This window comes from Poecilia mexicana, unplaced genomic scaffold, assembly GCF_051168715.1.
Source record: "Poecilia mexicana isolate PSO_F unplaced genomic scaffold, ASM5116871v1 scaffold_13, whole genome shotgun sequence".
Taxonomy (NCBI): domain Eukaryota; kingdom Metazoa; phylum Chordata; class Actinopteri; order Cyprinodontiformes; family Poeciliidae; genus Poecilia; species Poecilia mexicana.
This window is the reverse complement of record NW_028263382.1, coordinates 29,825,972-29,850,339: the sequence shown is the minus strand read 5'-3', so window position 1 is coordinate 29,850,339 and position 24,368 is coordinate 29,825,972. Positions and strand designations below refer to the sequence as shown.

Genomic DNA, 24,368 nt, shown 5'->3' with positions numbered 1-24,368 from the left:
TTTTTTTTTTATAATGTTCAAAATATAAAACTCACATTAGTGGTCAAACAATCCAGAATATTTTATTTAAAAAATAAAAATAAACGTGAGAAATGACAACTGCATTTTAAATAACACGTGAAACCTTTTAAAGCTGCAGTAGGTAACTTTCATTCAAACTATGTTTTTACATATTTGTTAAAATTGTCACTGTGTCATGACAGTATGGTCATAATTCTTGCTCAGAAGAATTGGGATTAAGATAATTGTGGGGGGAAAATTTTCACTTCTCGGACTCGTCCCTGTGGTTCCACTGCTTGGTCAGAAACAACCAATCAGAGCCAAACAACCAATCAGCCAAACTCTGATTGGTTGTTTCTGACCGGGATCGCTCGCATTAACTACTTTTTTTTTTTGTTTTGTTCTTTTTTTTTTACAGATAATTGGTCATATATAATACTGTCATAACAGGGTGATAGTTTTAACAAATATGTACAAAAAAAAAAAAAAAAAACATACTTTTTAAAAACAAAAGTTGCAGCTTTCACAGCATCAGCCACATTATTTCCAGCATTTGCAAGAAAACCAGAACCGACTGAACCCGTTAAGCTGTTTTCTTTGTTAAAAACCAAAAAGTCTGCAGTGGCTGATGGAAAATCAAGCACCGTGATTATAAACCATCAACGTTACACTCAACACTTAGTTTACATTCAAGCTACCGTAACAGGCAAAGTATTCTTTAAAAATGAACGCTCGGTACCACACCATGGAATCACTCTGAGATTTCTGCAACAGCTTAACACATTTTAATCAAACACAACTTGAGCAAGTTGAGGAAAGCAAAATACTTGCACCTGAACTTTGTTTTTTTTTGTTTGTTTTTATTTTTTTTGCTCAGAACTAACGCCTGGTGAACTGCAGACTAATCCCTACACAGGCAGGGGGAAATGGACATAAAAATGTCCATTATAAGGTTATTACACAAAGCTTAGAAATGTAGTCAAAACGTTTTAATTTCCCATTAGCTGCGAAACCCTTTAGGATACTTCTCAGTGGTTTTATATCGAGACAAAATGCTAACCAGGCTATCTCAACGGTTGGATTCTATGACGAGGTGTGCAAAAATAAATATATATTTCTCTGTATTGAGCGTGAATGACGCATCCGGAACAAATGCTGCAGAGAGACGAGGAACGCTGCACTGAGTTTGATTCCTTCAACAACCTGAAGGGAAGTTTTTGCAAATAAAGTCCCTCGTCGGACATTTTCTCCTTGGACGACGTGAGGAAATGTTCTGCGCCCCGAGGCGTTCTCTCCATCTGTCCTCTGCCGGCTACACCAGGGAGCCCGCTTGGCTCTGGGCGGGCACCATGACGGCGACGGCCCCCATGCGGGTCAGTGTGGAGGAGCTGATGTGCGGCGATGCGGCAACCGGGCCAGGAACCTGAGGCTGAGGCCCCTCAGTTCTTTTCAGCGGGGTGCCAACCACGGGGGCCCTGGCGATCTGCGGGGGTCCTCCGTTCGCGCTGGGCGGCCTCTTGTGTTTGCGTGCAGGGGTCCCTCCTCCCATGTTGTACCCGGGGAGCCCCTGCAGGCTGCAGGCAGTCCCGGGTCGCAGCTGGTAGGCGTTGATCACCGAGCCCGTGTCCGATGCCGAAATGGGGGAGTACGGGTACGGGAATTTGGGCTGGTGCAGGTCCTGCGAGCGGGGGCTGGTGGCTATGGAGGACAGGGTGCCGTTTTTCGACACGATGTCAGAGCCGGTGTTGCTCTTGGCCCACGACACTCGCTTTGGCGCCTGAGCGTCCTCCCTGTGTTAGAGAGAGACAGGAAAACATTCAAGAGGCCGAGTTTTTTTTTTTTTTTTTTTTCACAGACTGTCTCATATCATATTGTCAGGACTGTGACAGTTTTAAGAAATGTGTAAAAACAAAAAGCTTTTAATATATATTGCCTGCTGCAGCTTTAATCCAGCATTTTGTATTCTATTCCAGGTTTCTCCCAGAAAATTTGCTAAGCCCGGTGGTTGGGCACGAGGGCAGTCATTCATCCAGCGGCCCGTCGTGTTTTTGAGTTAAAAAAATGTTTAAAGTTGACAGGAAATTTTAAAATATCACCTTATAATTATGTGTTATTAAAAGATTGGAAGATTAATACCTGAACAACAACTATATAGTCTTAAAAAATGCAAACATTTTAGAAAGACTTAAAAAAATAAGCCAATCTTAGCCTGGTGGCCCACCAGGCTTATAATACACTGAGGGAAACCCTGCTATTACTGTTTTGCTGCCTTGTTGTACGAGAATGAACAAAAATAAAACCAACATTCAGTCTCCCTTTAGGCTATACCTCCGGTTTATGATTCTATTTAACAAATCTGCAACAATTTCGATTCCCTAGTGTAGATAATAAAGCGATCATAGTCAAACCCTCACTTGATCTCGTTGGCCATCTCCTCCTCTGTGTCCTGCCTCCTCTTCAGTATGAATATGAGGATGAGCACCATGGCGACCAGCCCCACCACGGACCCCAGAGTCGCTGCAGCGATCATTCCACCGTTGGAAGCTGTGGTGGGGAAAATAAAAAAAAACAAAAACCACAAGCAGCATTTAGACTCGGCGTCGCAGCTGTGGCGTGTGATGGAGCACCAGCAGATTCTCTGAGGGGGGGAGGAAGAGCGAGGGTACGTACAGGTGATGACCTCCAGGTTAATGGAGCAGCTGTCGGAGCCGGCCGTGTTGCTGGCTCGGCAGATGTACTTCCCCGACATGCCTTTGGTGAGGTTGCTCAGCCGGAGGGTGCCGTGCCTCTCGTCTGCAACACAACCGCACGGTTAGAGACAGACGCGTATTCAGGAACATTACTGTGAACGTTGACACAAGTCAGGAGACTTTGGAGGAGAGCAGTGAATGACTAGAGGGCAAAACCGCACAAGCTAATTTGTGGCTGCAGCAAACACAGTCAGCTTTTTATAAGTAGTGTTTACTTTCAGTACAAGTACAGCTTCTCTGTGCGTCCAGAGATGTTTGTGATGAGCCGGTGTTATCTATTTTCCAGACATATTGTGCCATTTTATAGCACAATCAAGTAACTATGTTACCTTTAGTTGCTTTGGCTCTGTATATGAAACATAACTTAAAATAAATTTGACTGCGCAGTTTGACACTTTGACATTGGGTCTCTGTCTCTTTAAAAAGCTCCTGCTCTTTCCGACACTTCCTTCAGCACGTCATCATGATGTTTGCCATTATGCAGTTTCCAACTATTCTTAGGAACGTTGGATTGAGAAGTAGTTTGCACTTTATGCCCAGAAGATACGGAGTTCCTCCAGCTGCTAATTGCAGCTGCCACTAGTCTGGGGGAGCCAGGGTTAGGCACCCACAAATGGTTCCCATGGGAGAGTCGAGGATTCTTCAGACATGCATGAAAGAATCAATGCACAAAACACTCCAGGTGTGTTTTTGATGAGGGAATAGCAGCGAAACATGATATAAAGCTCAAAAAAGTCAATTTCACATAACTCCTTTTTTTAAGGAGCATTTTCAAAAAGAAGTCAACTCTGTAGAGGCTGCAGAGGTCGACAGTCATACGGCAACACGAAGGAAAATTTCAGGATTCTTTAACAAAAATCTTAAAAGTGTGGCATACATTTGCATTCACCATTTCTTCCTGTTACCCTCCTACATAAAACTGAGTCCAATCATCAAACACCAAATCAGCATGTTTTCTAAAACTTCTTGCTGATCATTGTAATTTGTTTGTTGCTCTTCAGGGACTTACACTTTGCATATTGTTAATATATATTTAGTAAATAAAAAGGACTCCAGCTGCCCTTGCTTGGTCAACACCACGTTTGCATTTACGCAGGTCTATTGGTCGGCAGCTCCAGGCATTTTAATAATTTCTCAGACAGAAGTCACGACATATCGCTGAGTATGTTTGCATCTGTTACACAATCTGTTCCTCTTTGCACATCTGGTTTTAAAATTGTAAGCTACAAACACGGGCTGCAGAAAAAAACAAACAAACAAGCCTCATGAGGGACTTTCCACTTCAAATCCCCTGAAATCCGATCTTCCACATCATACTGCAGCATGTCTTCAACCAATGTGGGTTTATGTGTAGCAATATTAAAGAGATGACACGTGTTATTGAGTAAAAATTACCCCCTGGAACCAGTTCATAACCACTTGCAGTTCTAGCTTGTCTTTTACGTTCCGTTGCACTAAAGTTGCAAACTCACCCTTGTTTGTTTTATATATGCAGTCACAGAAATGTCAATTTAAAACTGCACATATGTACACCTCTAAAGCCTTGTTTGTTGTTTATAGGTTGTAAAATTTTGGTGCAAAAAAAAAAACACTAGCTAAAAATTGATCTATTAGTTGCATGTTTGTGTTTGTTGTGTTCTGTCAACTTTAAAAGTTATGTGAATGCAAAAACACAAAGATTAAAATATTTGAACGTTTTTTGAACTTGAAATTTGCACATCACAAATTTCTTTTATGCTCTTTTAAGAAAAAAAAAGCAGTTGTGTGATTGTTCTTAGTCTTTTCGTCTTTCTCATTCAACACAGCAAAATGAGGGGGAAAAAAAAGAAATAACAGGAGAATTCTTCTTTTCACTTGCCTTTCAAATCTTAAGAAAAAAGACTTAAAAATGTCTTTGCTACTCTGTTGTTTGCTGCACAAGTGAAAGGGATAGGTTTTTATATATATATATATATATATATATATATATATATATATATATATATATACATTAACAGAATACCACAATTGATCAGATTTTGCACTAAATATTTTTTTCACACCCCCTTCAGCAAAAAAAAAAAAGTCCCACAAAAAGACAAAAATACTTATTTTTTACTTGCAGATGACTTTTAAAGTCAAGAGAAAAAGAAAATGTAATTTTGAAAATGGGTTCTCAAAAACATAAAGAAATTCCTGTTGCCTTAAACAAAACTAATAACTAAGAAACTGCACTTGCAGCTTTTGATATCAGATTATAGTTTAACATAACGATCTTAAAACGACATAAAAGTGTTCTTCGTCTAAGCCAAAAGACCCACCCCGTTGGTGTCTCATTCACGGAGCAAACAGATAATCTTTTCACTGTTTCCTGCCTCTCTTGTCAAGGACATGACAAAATCCAAGCGAATCCCAAATAGAAACAGCTGTGCATGTGTCCCCTGCATCAGGCTCGGTTGGATTATCTCATGCCTCCATCTTGAAAATCAGCTGCAAAGAAATGAACCCGATGCTGCCAGATTAGCAATACGTCAGCTGACTCAGAGCCTGGAGCGAGTTCAAGACGATCGGATCCCCTCGTGCACGCAGTGGGGGCGGGGGGTAATCTACTTCACATTGAGATGAGAATCCCTGCCATCACTGCGATTCACAGCCACAGTCAATGGAAGTGAATGGTAAGGTAAGGTAATTTTATTCATATAGCACATTTTCAGCAACAAGGCAATTCAAAATGCACTTACTGTGTAACTCTTAATATACCTGGAAACAACTGGAGCACACCAGTGGGGTTTTATCCAGCACAACATGAAAACACAAGATGGATTAGCATGTTTGCTAATTTGTGGCTTAATCCTTTCCAGTGTTTGGGGATTGTGGGATTTTTCAACTCTGTAACTTGTGGGAGAAACATAATTTTAGTGGGTTTTATCAGGTGACAAAATCAAGATATCTTTGGAGAAGAGAGGAAGTTTTTTAAAAGGTGGTAAGCGGTCCGGCTGGAGCAAATCAGTCCCAAACAGTGGCCAGTCCACCTCCATGCTGCATTTTTCTTTTATTGTCATTTTCTTCCTAAGTGAGCAATGGCTTTCTTCTGCACAATTGGATAACATCTGCACAATTTAGGGATTCTGGAGACTTCTTCTATCGTCTTGAGGTCTGCTGTTTGGGGTGAAGCTGCTTGAACAACCAGACCTGGGCCTGGTTCTTGGCAGCTGTTCAGAGTGCCGTTTCTCAAACCTGGGCCTTGATTGATTGATTTGTTTCACATCTGATATTGCACTGTGTCAAACGAACCAACCTTTTTGAAAAACCTGTTCCCCTCCTCGCCAGTGGTGGCGCTGCAACAGTAACTACTGTAGGAAATGACACAAACACCACTGAAGAAGACAGAAAGTGCAACCTGCTTCTTCATGAAATGTAAAAAAAAAAAAAAGAAAGAAGCAAATTCAGATTTTGTGGTTGAAGGATTCCTCTTTTGTCTTCTGTAAGAAGACAACTAGCCATTTTCACGCTAACGCTAGACTCTTGCATTGTATTTACCCAGAATGCCCTGTGCTACATTTCGCTTCCTGCTTTTGGAGTGGTCCTAGGCGTTCACAAATGTATTCAAACCGCACCAGAGTTCACACTGATCTAACAGAGACCCAGCTTTTAGGCGGACCAGAGTTAACTCTTTCGACCTGACTTTCTAGAAATGAACTAGAGTTTAGTAAAAACGGACTAAACGGGCCTGGTGTGAATGCGCCCTACCAGTCATGTACTTATGGCGTCCAGCCAATATGGGCTTTAATACACTTCACATCCAAAACACACAAAACAAGATGGCCACACACAAATCACATGCTCCACAGAAATACCGCTACATTTTTTAAATTCACTGGATAAAGCACTTATTCTCTTCTTTCCCAAGCTTTACGGACAAAAGCAGAACATGAAAAAAGTTCCCAATCATACATCCAACTTCAGATAACCAAAATACATCTGCATTACTTCTATTTGATAATATAAAGACCAATTTAACTGAGAATACAGAGGACAGTAAAGGAGTACAAGAAATCACCCACAACAACAAAACAAACATTGTGCAGACACAGTTTTGAGTGTTAATAGTGAACCTAAACTGGCCTGTCACGGCTCAAAAGCTAACATGTCAGGAAAACAATATAAGAGACAGACTTTGAGGCAACTTATTGATGGCATGCTGTGTCAGATTGGGAAGAGATGGAGCTAGTAATGGAACTGGATCCATACGACTGACTGAAGAGTGAGGTGATGGTTACTAGAGCACATGCAGATCGAATCAAACTGAGAATCTTTTGGATTCTCTTCGTATTTGAGTATTTTGTGTGTAAATACAAAATATAATATGCACTCCACATGTAAATATGCTCTACTGCAAAAGCAACAGAATCTAACAAGACATGCATGGTGTAAAGATTTAAAGGACTATTGTCACCCTTTTTAAGCAAATAAGAATAACGGCACAACTTCAAATTTGGTTTCTGGATATTTTCAAGTCAATTGGGGGGGAAAAAATCAATGCCTTAATTTTTTTTATTTTATGGGTTGTTTCTTCCCTTTAAATCTTTTTCTGACGTTCCAACAAATGGCAGGTACAGGCGAGAAAATACAACTCCTCAGAAAGGGGAGGATTATTATGTTTTTATTTATTTACTTTTTAGGTGGACGATGGGAGGGAGAATGTATGATTGAAAAGCCTTACCCATGAACCCAAGGACAAGCATGGGCTGGGGGCAGGCTCTCCATTCTGGGATTTTATGCAGGAGGAAAGATGGTAAACACAGAGAGAGAAAGAGCGAGCGTGAATGCGACGATGACGATGAGGAAGAAGTGGAGCAAACTGATAGGAAGGAGGGAGGGGGCGATCAAGCAACCTATAGATTTCAGCAGGAAATCATGAATATGAAAGAGTCAACAGAGAGAGAAAGAGAGAGAATGCTGGGGGGAAAAAAAAGCAGTGACGGCAGAGCAATTTCAGACTCAGACAAGTTAGCATCAGCACATCGGATAAAGTTGAGCGTTGACAATGTGATGCGTCTGCGCGGGCAGCCCGCTAAAACCTGGGTTAATGGACAATCAGAGGGAGTAGTTTTCCTCTTACGAGTCTGGGGACTTTTCAGCAATAAAGAGATGAAGGCCGAGGGATCAAAGCGGTTAAGTCAATACGCAATCAATCATTCTTAGTCCCGTTGTTCGGAAACAGATGGCGTTTGTCTCTGCAGCGGCGTCTGAAAACAAGCGTCCATAAAATCTGTGAAATAATGCATGTGGCATGCAAAGAGAAGGGATAACTGTGCGCTTCCATCTGCAAAAAAAAAAAAAAAGAAAGAAAGAGGATTTCACGCCACAGCGCGCTGTGGAAAATCAAGAAAGTGTCCCTGAGGTATATCTTATCTCTACAGGACTTGACTCCTTTGTGTAAAACGTGAGAAGATTTTAAGCATTTAAGCTAACGCTTTGGTTAAGCATCAGTAAAACTTTAACAAACTGTCTTTAAGAAAGAGAAAGTCGGTACTAAAGACTGTTTTCAATGTAATTGGCTCAACAGAACAGCGCCTCTTTTGGTGTTTCTGTAATATGATTAGACATCCAGTACAGAGTGAAAAAAAAGTAACATCCTGCTTCCATGTGTCTGCTGGGAGAGACATGAGATTTTAATTATTTTGCAGCTGATTCTGTACATGATTTATGAAAAATAGTAATGCCTGCCACAAATGGCATGCCGTTAATATTTCAGAGACCTCAGAGGATTTCTCCAATCATTTTTCCCCGTTCTGCTTACATCTTATTAAAGTGAGGCAACCTTCCTTCATTGCAAAGCCTGAACTCAGACTGAAAAGACGTTGAAATAACTTCTGTTGTGCCAAACAAAGGAACAGAAGGTGTGTGGAAATAGTAAGAATGTGACAAATTGGCAAAATACTGTCTTTATTAGTCAGTATGTGCAGTGTGAAATTGTGTCTTTTGAATGTAATTATGTTAAAACTAACTCAGTTCTTTGTCATGCCCGCCCTCCAAAGAACTGCTTCCCAACGAGGACTAGCATTGGTTTTAGGTGTCAGATTGTCAACGTTCTGCTAAATCGTCAATGCAGGAGTGAGATGTAAAAGAAAAAGGAACGCAGGGCTTTGCTACTAAAGAGGTCAGCTATGCTAGCTTGACTTTGACACTTTAAGATGTAGATGTGCTGAAGAATTCAGTGCGTTCTGGTTCAGTTTAATTTAAAAAAATGGCGACTCACACACTGTCTGACAAATCATCAGTAGAGCAGGTGTTTAAATTAGCTAATCAACCTCAGCTATGTTCAGACGATCGCTTATTAATAATCGCAAAATAAACGTCAAGCCTGAAAACATAAAACTTTAACATATTCAATGTTCTGTTCTTTGAGTGGGAAATGTTTGGGTGTTATTTTTTAGGTGTTGTCCACCCGACACACCGATGAAGCTGTTGTCAGTCAGTTGCTATGGCTACAGCTCCGTGTGTAGCATAGCTGACACAGAGAGCGAGAAACAGGAAAAAAACGAGCAGTTTTGAGCTGTTCAATGGTTTTTCTGTGTTATTTTCTCTTTGCTGCGGCGTACTGCACTAAATGAATAATACCCACAGTGTTCGAGTCGACTTCCATTCAGACGTACTCACTTTGCATTGGGGAGAAAAAGACCTCGGACGTGGGCGCGGCCTTGGTCCACTTGTAGTGAGGGGCGGGTTTTCCCTGGCTGGACTTGCAGCTCAGAGTCACGTTGCCATTCACCACCGGGTTCCCCGTCATGCTGCAGAGGGGCGGCGAGGGCGGGACTGGACACAGACATATGCGGTTGTTACGGCATATTAACACATGTTAGATGAGAAAATACATCCGTGACCCTTTCCTGAACATGCACATTTGTTTTAATCCACTGCGGGTGATGTAGAGATTTCTTAGGGCAGTGGCCAGATTGCATAAAAATAAGTAGATATTAGATCCCCCTCCCCGTCCTCCCGCCTCTCGCTCTTGTTTCTATCTGCTTCTGGAAGATGACATAATTCTCTCAGAGCTTACCGAATCCCTTAACAGCAGATGAGTTTGGTTTCTTATGTTTTCCTTTAGCGGACTGCCTCAATCCAAAATCCCTCAAAATGTGCTTGCTTGCCCTGAAGTTGTAAGGATTCCACATATTCGAGCGTTGTCAAAGGTTTCGTTACCTTTGACGTTAAGCCGCAGCTCTCCGGAAATGCCGCGCCCTCCGGGGACGATGACGTGGCAGAAGTAGAGGCCCGAGTCGCTCTCCTGCGTGTTGTTGATGTAGATGGAGAGGTTGGCGGAGGGCATTGTCACGCTGAAGCCCACTCTCTTGGTGAACTCGTTTTGTCCGTGCCCAACTTTACCTGAACTAAAGTTAATCACCTGCGCAGAGAGAGAGGAGATCGGTATTGGGATGTTAATTATCGTTGGAAAAAGGAAACGCTTGTTTGCGTGGAAGAGCGATCTCCACTTTTTTGCAGCTGTTCTGCTCCAATCTTTTTCTGGATTTCTGCATCGGATTCACAAAGCAGATTGCACAAATGCACGAAGGAGCAACCCTGCCTCTCAAGTCCAACAGTGGGCAGCAATTTGCACCTGTTTTTGTATCTGGTTGCAGTAAATGCAGAAGTAACACAAAAAAAAAAACAAAAAAACATGTCTTATAAAGTTACAAAGCTGTTTCTAGATAAATAAGTGACGTTGCAGATATTTTGTGTTAAGAACAAAAGACTGAAAAAATCAATCCAACAGTATAATATTGCATATTCTTTATACAAATATACAACAATGGTAATAAATTGTGTATAATCTCAGAAAAAAAAAAAATCTCGCTGAGAGCTAGATTTAATCATTTAGAACATGTTTATTGACATAGGAGTGTAAATATTACATTACAATCTAAAAGTTCTTTAATGTAATATTTATTTATTTATTCTGCAGCAAAATGATTATAAAGATGATTCAGAAAATTTATTTGAACGTAGAAACTGGAGGATATGAAGCAGCTCTAGTTTGAGTAAATGCCACACAGCTTCCTGTGGCTGTGATTTACACAAACAAGGCTGCGTTCTTCCCAGAAAGTAGGAACAGACATGTACAAACTCAGGTTTGTAACAACAAACAGTTAAATGTTTTGTTACAATTGCACAGTTTTTTAATACCTTACAAAATCAGTGATCCTCTTTGAACTCTTCCACCTGATGCTGCCGCTTTGTGTTGCTCTATTATACAGAATCCCCAATAAATAAACTAAAAACGTGCAAAATTTCAAAGGCCATAAACTTTATGTATTCCTGTAAAGCACACCGCCGGCGGCAGCCCGGCAAAGAAGTGCAGATTAACAACAGAAGCGGACATCCTGACATGAAGATAATCCTGATGTCTGCAGATGGAGGATGTTGAAATTTAGGCTGATTTTCCGTCTGAGATAAGCTCACAGGCATCACACGCTGAAATTGTTTAGATTATGTTAATCACGTGCGCAGCTATGCATCTGCATCTGCAGGACGGAAGTGCGCAGCAGCAAGAGAGAAGGTGTCGATATGGACATTTATCCTTAGCTCCCGCCTTTAACTGTGAATTATCATTAGCTGTAAAGTTAGATATTATCCTGAGCTCTGCAGATCAGGAACAAAAGTGGCATTCTCCTGCAACATAAAAATAATCCATGTTTTGTTGGCCTTTGATTCAAAGGTGAGCGGACGTCAGGCGCTAAAAAAAAAAGAGCACATTGATAATAACTGCATCCTAACAAATCTATTAGGTTGTATTTTCATCCCGGGATTTTAAGTTCAATGAACTCTGCTGCTATAGTTCTCAAGAGGATCAGCCAGAAAAATGCATCAGTTTATGGTAATTCTTTAATAGTGACTGTTCATTTTGTACCAGCAGAAGTTTGAACAGGGTCATGGGACATATGAGGGCGGCGGCAGGTTTACAAATCCACAACGCGGCTCAAAAAACGCTGGAAACACCCAGAGGGAAAAAGGTCACAATGGAATTTATTGATGCAAAAAAACTCAGAATCTAACTTTGGAGATGAAACTCTCTGTCAGGACTGATTTACATCTAAACAAGTTTTTTGTCAATGCTTTTGAAATGTAAATTTGAAATTCCACGCAAATATTTTACTTAAATTCCGGAGGAAATTTCAAAACAAAAGTATGTTTTTTTTTTCAAAATCTCTTTCTCTTTCTTACTGTTTATTCAATGTCACATGCTGTTCTTATTTTTTTGTCTTTAATTATGTAAAGCACCTTGAAATGCCTTGCTGCTGAAATGTGCTATACAAATAAAATTTGATTGATTGATATTTTCCTCAAACTCGATCCTTTAAAGCCAAGTTTCAAACTCCTAACACTAGATCTAAGACGGCTACAACTGTGTACAACTGAACAAAATGTGTATTTTGTAATCAAGACATTTATTTTACAGTAGATGCTTCCACTTTCCCAGCATTATGCTTCTCACCTGCTTGGACTCATTCCCTGTAAAGTGCCAAATGACGGTGTTTTGGGAGATGTCGGAGCTGGGGCTGTACCAGGCCTGTAACACCACCATCTGGCCCTTCACCACCTCCATCTCTCTGCTGGGCATCTCCACCTTCCGGGTGTCACCTGGGCAAACAACACAAGATCGTACACGGGGTTAATAAGGTGTTAATTGTGCAGGTCTAAGAGACAAAGATGTTTTTAATCACTGTGCTTCGCTTCATAATGTCACAATAATAAATCAAATTCTTTTTTCTGGAATATTTTACATCATTTTCCTGTGATTTGAAAATATAAATAAGTAAATTTTAAAAATGCCTGGTTTGGTTTTGCAAACACAAAACCTTTGAAGATAAATAATAATAAACTCCACTGGACAATTCTTTGTTTTTCTTTCCACATCTAAAAACCACTTCCCATTTAAGTATTTTTCTTAATTATTAGCCTCATAATTTTTAGAATTATTATATTTCCATTAATTTTCTTCTTATTGATATTGCTTTGGAAACCTGTGATAACTGGCATGACTAACTCACAAGAAAGCAGGATAAATGATTTCAGAGTCTACAACATTTATACACAGCTATCACAACTAGAGCAAGTCAATCATGGAACACACTAATCACAGGAAATCAAACACACTGAAAATTTGATGTATCTTATGCCGAAACATAAGTAATTAGCGCTAACTAGCTGCAGCTAGCAATGAGTCACTCAACACCTGCTCGCCCCCACTTGTTGCTGTGCGCTGCTGGCAAGCCAGCTGAATGAAGGTCAGTTAACTTTTTCTTCACTGACAAAAAATGACAAATAAAGCTGTTTGGAATATAATAAAAACACCAAAATTCAGAAACTAAGAGGGCTCCACTTTTCACTCGTATTAAGCTAACGCTGTTTTAGCGTGTTGTGCTCCTAGCATGTCTGTCGAGCAGCAGAGTGCAGGCAGGCTACTTACAAAGATAAATCAGCTTCTTAATCAACTATCAGCTTGTTGTTAAGCGCATTTAGGCTACTTGAAAAGTGCTTTTAAACATTTTATCTATACACATATTTACAATCATGAAAAAAAGATAATTATGTAAAATTTAATAAAGGGAATCTGTACAGTGTCTCCACAGCTTTGAATGGTATAGAGGCCATAATAATTTATTGAGTTCAACAAGCATTTATAATTTCACCAAAGTCTAGGTATTGGCATCAAAATAACAATTATGCTATTATACAAAAAAACAACCATAGATATTCTGCTTGCCATGTTATTTTTGTCAAAATGGGAATAATTAATGCATTTCTGCATTAATTAAAACCAATTAGACCCCTTTATATGTTCTTCCTCTTTATTTTTTGTGTAATGATTGTAAAACTATGGTAAAGTGAAAGTTGCATTCAAGCAAAATGTCATGAAATAATTTTACATAAAATCGATGAGTATGCTGTCTTGTGTGTAAAATGAATCTTAAACCAACTTTATTTTTTGATTAATATGGGTGAAACGCACATACAAACAATGGAAGTATAAAAGAAAAAGTTTGATTGAGGAAATGATTTAATTAGTGAATAAGTTCATAAAATCATCAACATATGTAAAACTTTACAAAATGACAAAAAAAAAACAAAACAAGAACTGCACATATATCCCAGATGAACAGATGTTTTTAGAAAAAGCTCATTTACTCAATTAAAATCTGAAAAGGACAATCTCACATGAACACATGTTACAGAAAGAAGGAAACGAGTCAATAAGTTTACGCGACCGGCAAACAAAACTGACAAAATAATGCTGAAAGTTTGAAAGAGAAAAAGATGTGAGAGGAAACTTTCAGACTCACAAGGTGCCCAGTCACCAGAACCCGACAGCTGAAGCTGGATCAGCTGATCCCAGCAGCCGATTTCTATCTGCATCTCCAGTTTGAAGCTTGATTCAGAAACTACAACGAAAAAGTGAAAGCAGAGCTCCAGCTGCCCCTAAAAGCCCTCCAGCTGCCGAGAGGAAAACGGAGAAATGTGTGCCTCATGTGCTCAGACAGGATCATGGGCGAACAAGAGATGAAAAGAGAGCGAGCGGACCAGACCGCCTGCTGAGATGGACACATCTGCCCAGCTGGACACGCCTTCTTTCTTTTTCAGAATGAGAAGAGACGGGAGAACTGCGGGCGGAGGCTCGCATGTGGAAAGTACAAATGTTGTTTGGGTAACAAAACGTAAGAACAAAAAACCAGGTTGAACCATTTTCTAATATAGATATAGATTTTGGGGAGATTTCGTATTTTGCCTCTCGCCTAACCAACTCGTACCAAAAAGAAAAAAAAAAGTATTTCAGTAACTCAAAATAACCCAGAAATAATTGCAAAGTTGACAGAAAGAAAATAAAAAGAACGACCGCCAGCATTTATGTCAAGTTATGTCAAGTCCTGTGCCACTGAAATTAAAAGAGGGAAAGTGTCCAAATATCAGAGACAATTTCACCAGTTAGGCTGAAGAATGATAAAACTAAAAAAAAAGGATTATGTTCGTCTCTTGTAGGAAATCTGACAGAAATTCCTCAAAATCAAAGCCTCAATGTTTCATAGATAACATCACAACAAAATCGTGTTCAATATCCTAATGGAGCTTGATAAGGGGATTATTTTGGCCTTTCAAAATAAGGCTTAATACTGCTTAGCAAAATAAAAGCCTATTTCATAAAGGATATTATTAAAAAAAAGTAGATTTTACATCACTAATGGAACTTAACTAGGGGAAAAAAGGGATTAAATATGCTGTTCCAAAATAAAGCTTAAAAAAAGAAAAAGTCTCCAAATTTGATAGAGAACATTATTGCAGATGGAGACACTGCATTGCTAATGGGATTTAACTAGCTATAGAAAAGGGATTAAGAACCAAAGTTCAAAATAAATCTTTCCAAATATTTTTTTTCCATAGTTTAAATTACTTTGCAAGGTGTATTTACATCATTAAGTTAACTAAAGCAATCGAAATTGAATTCTTCTCACATTACAAAGTCAAAAATAAAACATACTCTTTAAAACATTGTTTATCGTAAAAGGAGAGCAAGCGTTTAGGCACCCCCGGACGGTTGTCACGGGAGACTCAAGGATTTTTCAAACATTCATGAAAGAATTAAAGCAGAACTGTTTTTGATAAGGGAATAACATTATGACATGATATAAAGCTTAAAAAGTCGATTTTAGATAATAGCGAGCAATCGTAAAATGAGGGTAATCTCAATTCTAATAATGCATCCTTTATTTTAACCGAGGAAATAACTTTATTAAATTAAAAGCATCTTTTAAAAGAGTGCCTATACGCCAAGCCAGCAGCATAAAACATACAACAAATCCAAAATATACGACCAGACACACACAACACACAACCACGAGACATCACGTTCTAAAACATAAGGGCAGTTATGGAACCCAAGTGAGCCGATGTCTCTTGTCCTTTGAAATTGATTTAAATTTCCACAAGGTAATAAGAGATGATAACTTTAAATCCTTCTGCGCATTACTGCAGGTGACAGGGCCAGAACATTTGAAAGCCTTCTTACCCACTGCAGTTCTGACCTTTGGGACCTGCATCAAAATGAGAAGCCATAACGGCTGATGGTTCCACACAGAAATGAGCAGAAATATGTAGGAAGATGCCCAAGAATGCATTTAGAAATAATAAAAAAAAAACCTGAATTGCGCAGGAAGGCAATAGCCAGGCTAATCTCTCCTCAAAACATCAACAATCACTCAATACATATCTGTACTTTGTATCTGCTGTTTTCACTTAATTTACAATTTCTTCAAAAACACTTGTATTAATTTATTTGTTTATGGGTATTCTCATAGGTAAAATGTTTGATTTCTACACGTATGTCTGAGTTGGAAAACAGGACAAATACAAAACCTAAATTTATGCACAGTTATTGACTTACATTCACGAATTTAGATGTCTACGAATGGATTTTTATTTGACAGTAGTCTTACATCATACATAACTCATTGTGTTTCCATAGCAACTAAAACAAACAAGAACCTGACACATGGTTGTTTGACATCATCATGTCATCGATGTTCTCATCGATGATGTCATAAAGGTTCAAAAGATTATTATCATCATTTGGAATACAAGAATCCTCAGTTTCCTTTTCAACTTCGTTGGAGGCAGAACACTTCGAGAGAGACAATTTCTAAGAGTGATTTTAGAAAGTAAAAATGATTCTTACGATCGGTTGGGGCCTTGGCTATCTTGTGACAAAGGGAGTTGAAAAACTCCTGGGATATAGGACTAAGGATGAAGAAATTCCAGAAGAGAGCCCTTCTGACGAAAGTTTTAAGTACTTTTGTTTTGAGGATGTCGCCAAAGAAAACTTAAAACACAGAGATGATTCGGTACAAGATGAAGGACTTTTAGTGGAAAGCAAAGAGGACAATAGATGGAAGTACTTTTGTTTTGAGGAGATTATGCCGGAAGACATGGAAACTTCCTCTGAAGTTGAGGAAGAGAAAAGTCTGATGAATTTTGAAATAATCTTTATTGATTCTTCAACGGAGGAAGAATCTTCAGTTGATGAAAACTCTAAGGATGGAATTCAAAATTCCACAGATAGTTTTGAGACCATGGACGCTACAAACAATGAAGTTTCCTCTGAGGAAGGAAATGCTGGGACTGGACGTTGAGTCACATTTTGATGAAATCTCAGAGTATTCTTCATCAGAAGAATGGTTTTCTGATGAAGAAAGCTCAGACAATGACACTCAAAATGACCCTGACCATATTTACAGCATGGATGCTGAAGAACTGGATGCGTCCTCTAAGGATGAGGAAGGTCGTTCGGGAAGCTCAAATGCTGGAAATATGTGGGAACATTTTGGAGAAGTGTATGAGTTTTCTTCATCAGAGGAATCATCTTCTTCAGAAGAAAACTCTGAAGATGGAAATCAAAATAACACAGAAGATTTCGTCCACATGGATGTCAATCTTGACCCAGCTATGTATTTCTGCAAATTTTCCATTCATTTTTCAATTGTTGGATGAATGCCACCACGCAAAGCATCATGAACTTGACTGTTGTCAGAAGGTTTGTGGCTCAGTTTCCTCAGGAGATTGCTGATCTTTTTGCAGAGACACCATTGCTTGCAAGGTTTTTCTTTTGAAGCAATCCACCATCCAGGTAGAGACTTTCCTCCACATGAAGTCTTTGCAGTTCAGAATGAACTCCTTGAAACTCTGCAGATCAGGGATGTAAACCATCAGGACAAGCCAGGAGTCCTGATGTTTTACATGTCACACTATCTGGCCCAGTATGGCATCACCACAGACTGTAAGCTGTACACAGCTGACTGTTGTGAACGATGTCAGAAGTGTTCACAAATTATTCATAGCTTTGGTCCTGTCATTCTTCTTCCAAAGGAACAACAAGATGACACTACATGTAGTCTTCTAGGGAGATATTGGAATAGGATTTCAGAAAATTGTGGCACCTGCAAGTCCAACATAAAGAGTGATTGCTTCTTAAATGGTACAGATGTGATGACCCTGACACTGCCATGGCCAGACAGTCCAGACGATATCAGACATCCTGTGGTACCTGAACCAGCCCTTGAAGTTCCTGTAAAAACTGGAAGTCAGATATACCATCTGTCCTCAGTCATTTGCTGGAAGCAGGCAACAACTTCTGACACCAGCAGCCTTTGCACATATCTGATGTGTGGAGAGCTGGTGTTTAAGGCAGAGGATGAGCAGGTATCACTGGCTAATATCAACTGTGAAGCTGACATTTGCAGCAATGGGTACATCTTCATCTATGAAAAGGCCACATAAGGACAGGACAAATACAGCGTTGGGGTCAAAGTGACAAATGATCAACAACAAAGATAGTGGGTGGAACATGGCCCACACAGAGTCATTGTCAAGGAGTTGTGGCCAGTCCGGACGCTTGCAACAGCGCAGACTGGACCACCGAAGAGCCAGAGGTGGGTGGCCAATTGGCCGCCTGGAACCAGGAAGACGAAGAGATGGAGGCTGGGTGTGCTGGCAGGAGGACATGGAGCGACGGGCAGATGGATCATCAGCACCGGCAGACACACAGATAAGTGCTCAGGCACTGAGCAGCTCATACACACACACACACACACACATATATATATATATATATATATATTAGATATGTGCCGATCAGGTTTTTTCCTGCACATAATTATTTATTTTTTTTTATTTATTTTTTATTATAAACTACCGGTTACATTATGTGGAAAAAGGAACCATGAATTCACTTTAATTTAGACAAAAATTTGTTTTTAATAACTTTTTCCAAGAACAAAACAAACCAGGCATTGTGCAAATTGTACTGCTATAGGTAATACTATCTTTAACAGACTGAAAACATATGCAGGCTCTGAAGAGGCTAAATAATGCAAAGAGTCAAAATAAAACCTCTCAACATTGCCAAAAAATTCAAGTATAAAACTTAACATTCAAAGGCAAATACAGGTTCCATTACAATAAACAATTCTGAGTTACTGAATGAAAACTTCCTGATAGCATGGCGGCTAGCTGGTTACTGCTAGTTCTGATTGGCTGTTTACTGATTCTTTAATTATATATATATATATATATATGAATGTATTTATATTGTATGTATGTGTATGTATATTATCATAATGTGTAATGATTCTTTAATAATAATAATAATAATAATAATAATAATAATAATAATAATAGTCAGATTAACAATCCAAACAGCAACACACAAAAGGGTTAAAAATGTAATAAAAATAAATAAATAGCATAAATTAAGATTGTCGTGAGGCAGGGGCGGATCTACCGGGGTGGCATGGGGTGGCAGTTGCCACCCCTGTTGCCAGCCCAGCTAGCGACAATGAATTCAATAAATAGTTATGGCAAGCCGGACATTAAGCGCATGAAACTCTTTTTTCCGACAACATTGAATGCAACACAATGTAACCTGACACCCACTGCTAAGTAGCGGGAACTGCGAGAGAAGGACAAAGCGCCAGCAGCATTGGTGGATATATATGTTACTGGACTGGACATTAGTGATTTATCATAAGTCACACATGCGCCATTGCTGTCCATTGAGTCAGGAATATCTGTGGTCAAGAAAATACTACAACCACGCAAAGAATCAGAACAACAGACGCAATGTTTAGCAGTTAATTCAACCATAGATAATGTAATAAGGGCTTCAGATTTCACAGGTGAGGAAAAAGTTTTAATTTAAAGAAAACATTGAACAAGTGAGCAGTGGATCAGTTATACTAGCTTAACTGTTGCTGGCCTGCTATTGACTTTGATAACCTTAGCATGTGCTGCGCAGTTCGGTGTGTTTTGGTTCCGTTAGCACTAAACAACCCGCCCACCGAGTAGTAGAGCAGCTGTTTAAATCAGCTAATCAACCACCGCGGTGTTCAGGCGAAAACTTATTAATAATCACAATATAGACATTAAGCCTGACAACATAATGTAACAGACTGGATGTTCTGTTTTAGTGTTTTTGCTACTGTTTTGTGTGGGAAATGTTTGCTTTTTGGTGTTGATTCCCCTGATCGGTCATCTCTGCTCTATCTGGTCGTTGAGCTGTTTGTCGGTTGCCATGGCAACGGGTCGTGCGTAATTCCGACATACAGAGCGGGAAAAGGCGGAATAGAAGTTGTTCGAGCTATTTTTTCTTTATTTCTTCATCCATTTGGATTTTGTTACTTTATTCTTAAATTTCTATTTTTTGTATTATTTATAGAGTTTATTTTGTAGGTTGATAATTGTTGATTTTATTTATTTTTTGTTTTATTATTTTTCATATGTATTTTCTAAATTTAGACAGGAAGTAATGTGGGTCAGTCCACTTTCTATAAGTGTAGGGGCCTGAAGGACCAGCAGTCATTTGGGTTTGGGGCCGATGGTTTTTACCAGAGCAAGAGTGATAGCATGAAAACAAATGAAAGTTTGATCTCTGTAATTGTTTGGTGAAAGAGGAAAATAAATCACAGAGAACAATCAGTAAGTTTGGACACTGAACCTTCTTTTGCCCGTGTCGAGAAACTTGACCCCAGTGCCTCAGTAGTGGCTTGGTGGAACTTTTGTTGAATGTTTGGCTTGGCAAACAATCAGAAGTGGTTCTGTCTAGTTTGGTTCTTCACCTGTTTATCAGCTTTATTGTACCTTTATTGTGGCGCACTGCAGCTGCTGCAATTCCTAAAAACAAGCAACAAAAACTGATCTAATACCCTGTGTTCGCAAAACGTGGTGATATAACAGTCGTCAAACTACGGCTCCTACAGCGTATTTAAAATAAAACGATTGACCAATATAAATAGAAATTTGCCCCTTCTTGCATCTTGACAGAACTAACAGAAACTAAACTGTTTATAGATTTGTATCATGGAGAATTTATCAAACATCAGTTTTCTAATCTTTATTTTAAGTTGTATTTAATAGATATATCTAATAACAAATGATGGCGATACTAATATTTTCGTGACAGATTTCTCCTTGTCCTATATTGGGATAAAATGGTTTTCTGGACACAGTGAATCACATAGTGACCAATAGGCGCTGTCCAGTTCAGTAATACATATCAATTAGCAGGAGTATGAAAGACATAAAAATAATTAACTATACTACATTAAGAAATTGTATTTAAGCCTTGGTGCTTGTGGTGGATGCTCCTACCACCACCACATAGTGTTAGTATTTATTTCTTTATTAGTATTAGTAAAGTATTAGTAATTACTAATATTTCTTTATTAGTATAGAAATAAATGACCTTACCTTTGGGCTCCTCCCTTTTGCCGTAGCATTTGTGTTGTACCTCGTCAATCTCAAGTTGTGATAGCAGTTGCTGTTTGCGGATGTTGGAACACTGAGCTACTAGTTGTTTGGCAGTCATTGTAGACTGTGGGTGTCGAAGTAACCATTCCACCCTCAGTCTTTGCATGTAACCCCTCTGACTAGGGTTACTTGAGTAGTAGCATTCCAACAGATCCATGTTTTCGTCTCTCGCCCATTTCCGTCTTGTTCCAGTAGCCCATTTTTCATCAAGGTGCTCTGGTTCCCCAGCACCTGACGCAGACCTTGTTTGGCCGGGCGACGTCTGAGCCGGCATGTTATGCGTATCAATGTCTCTCATGGTATGAGGTAGGCTATATAGCTCCAAGGGTCTTGCCTAAGGACCCACACTGCATAGCTCAATTGCACTGTTGTAACCCGCCCCAGCCCGGATTCGAACCCCGGTCTCCCGGGTGGTAGACTGGTGTCTACCCACTGAGCTATACAGTCAGCTATATATATATAAAAAAAAAAAAAAAAATTCCCTTCTCACCCTCCGCGGGTGGTCTCTTTCATCCTCTGAGCTCGGGTCCTCTACCAGAGGCCTGGGAGCTTGAGGGTTCTGCGCAGTATCTTGGCTGTGCCTAGAACTGCACATTTCTGGACTGAGATGTCTGATGTTGTTCCTGGGATCTGTTTGAGCCACTGCTCCAGTTTGGGGGTGACTGCCCCGAGGGCCCCGATGACCACAGGCACCACTGTGGTCTTCACCTTCCAGGCCTTCTCCAGTTCCTCTCTGAGGCCCTGGTATTTCTCCAGTTTCTCATGCTCCTTTTTCCTGATGTTGTGGTCACTTGGTATTGCTACATCCACCACAACGGCTTTCCTCTGTTCTTTATCCACCACCACAATGTCCGGTTGGTTCGACATTACCATCTTGTCTGTCTGGATCTGGAAGTCCCACAGGATCTTAGCTCGGTCATTCTCCACCACCTTTGGGGGTGTCCCCCATTTTGACCTCGGGGCTTCCAGTCCATATTCGGCACAGATGTTCCTGTACACTATGCCCGCCACTTGGTTATGTCGTTCCATGTACGCTTTCCCTGCCAGCATCTTGCACCCTGCTGTTATGTGCTGGACTGTCTCAGAGGCCTCCTTGCACAACCTACACCTTGGGTCTTGTCTGGTGTGGTAGATCTGAGCTTCTATTGCTCTGGTGTTTAGGGCCTGTTCCTGGGCGGCCAGGATGAGGGCCTCTGTGCTGTCCTTGAGTCCAGCTTTCTCCAGCCATTGGTAGGATTTCTTGATATCAGCCACTTCAGTTATTTGTCGGTGGTACATCCCATGCAGGGGCTTGTCTTCCCATGATGGTTCCTCCAGCACCTCGTCCTCTGTTCCCCATTGCCTGAGACATTCGCTGAGCACATCGTCCGTTGAGGCTTTGTCCTTGATGTATTTATGGATCTTAGATGTTTCATCCTGGACAGTGGCTCTCACACTCACTAGTCCTCTGCCTCCTTCCTTACGGCTCGTCTACAGTCTCAGGGTGCTGGATTTGGGGTGGAACCCTCCATGCATGGTTAGTAGCTTCCGAGTCTTAACATCCGTGGCCTTCATCTCTTCCATTGGCCAGCTAATTATTCCGGCAGGGTATCTGATTACTGGTAAGGCATAGCTGTTTATTGCACGGATCTTGTTCTTGCCATTGAGCTGGCTTCTCAGGACTTGCCTTATTCGTTGGAGGTATTTGGCTGTGGCTCCTTTCCTTGTGACCTCATCGAGGTTGCCATTTGCTTGTGGTATTCCCAGGTACTTGTAGCTGTGCTCTATGTCTGCTATCGTTCCCTCTGGGAGTGAGACCCCTTCTGTGCGGACGACCTTCCCTCTCTTTGTAACCATCCGGCCACACTTCTCTAGTCCGAATGACATCCCAATGTCAGTGCTGTAGATCCTGGTGGTGTGGATCAGTGAGTCGATGTCTCGCTCGCTCTTGGCGTACAGCTTGATGTCATCCATGTAGAGGAGGTGACTGATTGTGGCCCCATTCTTAAGTCGGTATCCGTAGCCAGTCTTGTTGATGATTTGGCTGAGGGGGTTCAGGCATATGCCTGGTGTATGCCACATTTGATGGACACTTGTGCAAGCGGTTTGCAGTTGGCTTCAAGGGTGGTTTTCCACAGCCCCATCGAGTTTGCAATGAAGGCTCTTAGAGTCCTATTGATGTTGTACATCTCTAAGCATTCAATGATCCAGGTGTGTGGCATTGAGTCATAGGCTTTCTTGTAATCAATCCAAGCGGTGCACAGGTTGGTGTGTCGGGTTTTGCAGTCTCGGGCGACTGTGTGGTCTACAAGGAGTTGGTGTTTGGCTCCTCTACTATTTATGCCGATGCCCTTCTGTATTTATCTCATGTATTTATCCATGTGTCCGCTTATCTTAGCCGCTATGATGCCTGACATGAGCTTCCATGTTGTAGAGAGACAGGTTATTGGCCGATAGTTGGATGAACCCTTTGAGGATCCTTCTGGATCAGGATTGTGCGCCCTTCAGTTAACCATTCAGGGTGAGTCCCATTCTGTAGCAGCTGGTTCAGTTGAGCTGCCAGTCGCTCATGGAGGGCAGTGAGTTTCTTTAGCCAGTCCAGTTTTTCATACCCGAGACTCTTTCTTGGACATCTGCCACAGTGATGGTTACCGGGAGGTTGCTGTGGTCCTCTCGTAGAGAGGTTAGCCACTGTGCCTTGCTGTTGTGGGACGCCTCCCTTTCCCATATGCCTTTCCAGTATTGTTCAGTCTCCAGCCTTGGTGGACAACAGTCTCCTGCTCTGTTGTTAGTACCCTGCCATTGAGAGTACACTTTAGCTGGTTGGGTGGAGAAGAGCCGGTTGATCCTCCTGGCTTCATTCTCTCTTGTGTATCTCTTTAGGCGGCTGGCCAAGGCTTGGAGCCTTTGTTTGGCAGTTTCGAGTGCTTCAGGTATGGGCATCTGGCTGTACTTCTTGGGTACTGATCTTTTCATTGCACCCCTTAGGAGCTCTGACAGCTGGCTCACTTCCCTCTTGATCTTAGCCTCTAACCGTCTTTTCCATGATGGATATTGGGTCTCATGGTTGCTCTTATAGCCGAGCATTTCAAGGATCACTGATGCTGAGTTGTATATCAGCTCATTGGTTTCTGTTATGGTGTTGGTAGGGATTGTTCTCAATGCTGCATTCACATCTTCAATGAGACTTTCTGATGGTACTTCACTCAGCCGTTGTAATTGGCGTCGGGGTTGCCTGGTGTTCATTCGGGCCACGATTCTCTCTCTCAGGTCAGTTGCTGTCTCGTTCAGCTTTGATAGTTCGTT

General features: G+C 40.7%; 1 protein-coding gene across 1 annotated transcript; it reads right to left on the bottom strand.

Moving 5' to 3' along the window:
* Nucleotides 1-39: 39 nt before the first annotated feature.
* On the bottom strand, nucleotides 40-14,156 carry esamb (endothelial cell adhesion molecule b). The gene is made up of 6 exons (XM_088012050.1): nucleotides 14,075-14,156; nucleotides 12,226-12,371; nucleotides 9,936-10,137; nucleotides 9,393-9,548; nucleotides 2,415-2,793; nucleotides 40-1,790 (listed from the first exon to the last, which is right to left on the bottom strand). The coding sequence occupies exons 1-6, from the start codon at nucleotides 14,145-14,147 to the stop codon at nucleotides 1,313-1,315; spliced, it is 1,434 nt and encodes a 477-aa protein (XP_087868176.1). The 5' UTR covers nucleotides 14,148-14,156; the 3' UTR covers nucleotides 40-1,312.
* Between the last annotated feature and the right edge of the window lie 10,212 nt (nucleotides 14,157-24,368).

Coding starts and splice junctions, on each gene's coding strand:
- esamb (XM_088012050.1), bottom strand. CDS start 14,147: ATGCAGATAGAAATCGGCTGCTGGGATCAGCTGATCCAGCTTCAGCTG. Junction 10,138..12,225: donor CAGGGAATGAGTCCAAGCAG/GTGAGAAGCATA, acceptor CTCTCTGCGCAG/GTGATTAACTTTAGTTCAGG. Junction 2,794..9,392: donor CTTTTTCTCCCCAATGCAAA/GTGAGTACGTCT, acceptor GTTGTGTTGCAG/ACGAGAGGCACGGCACCCTC.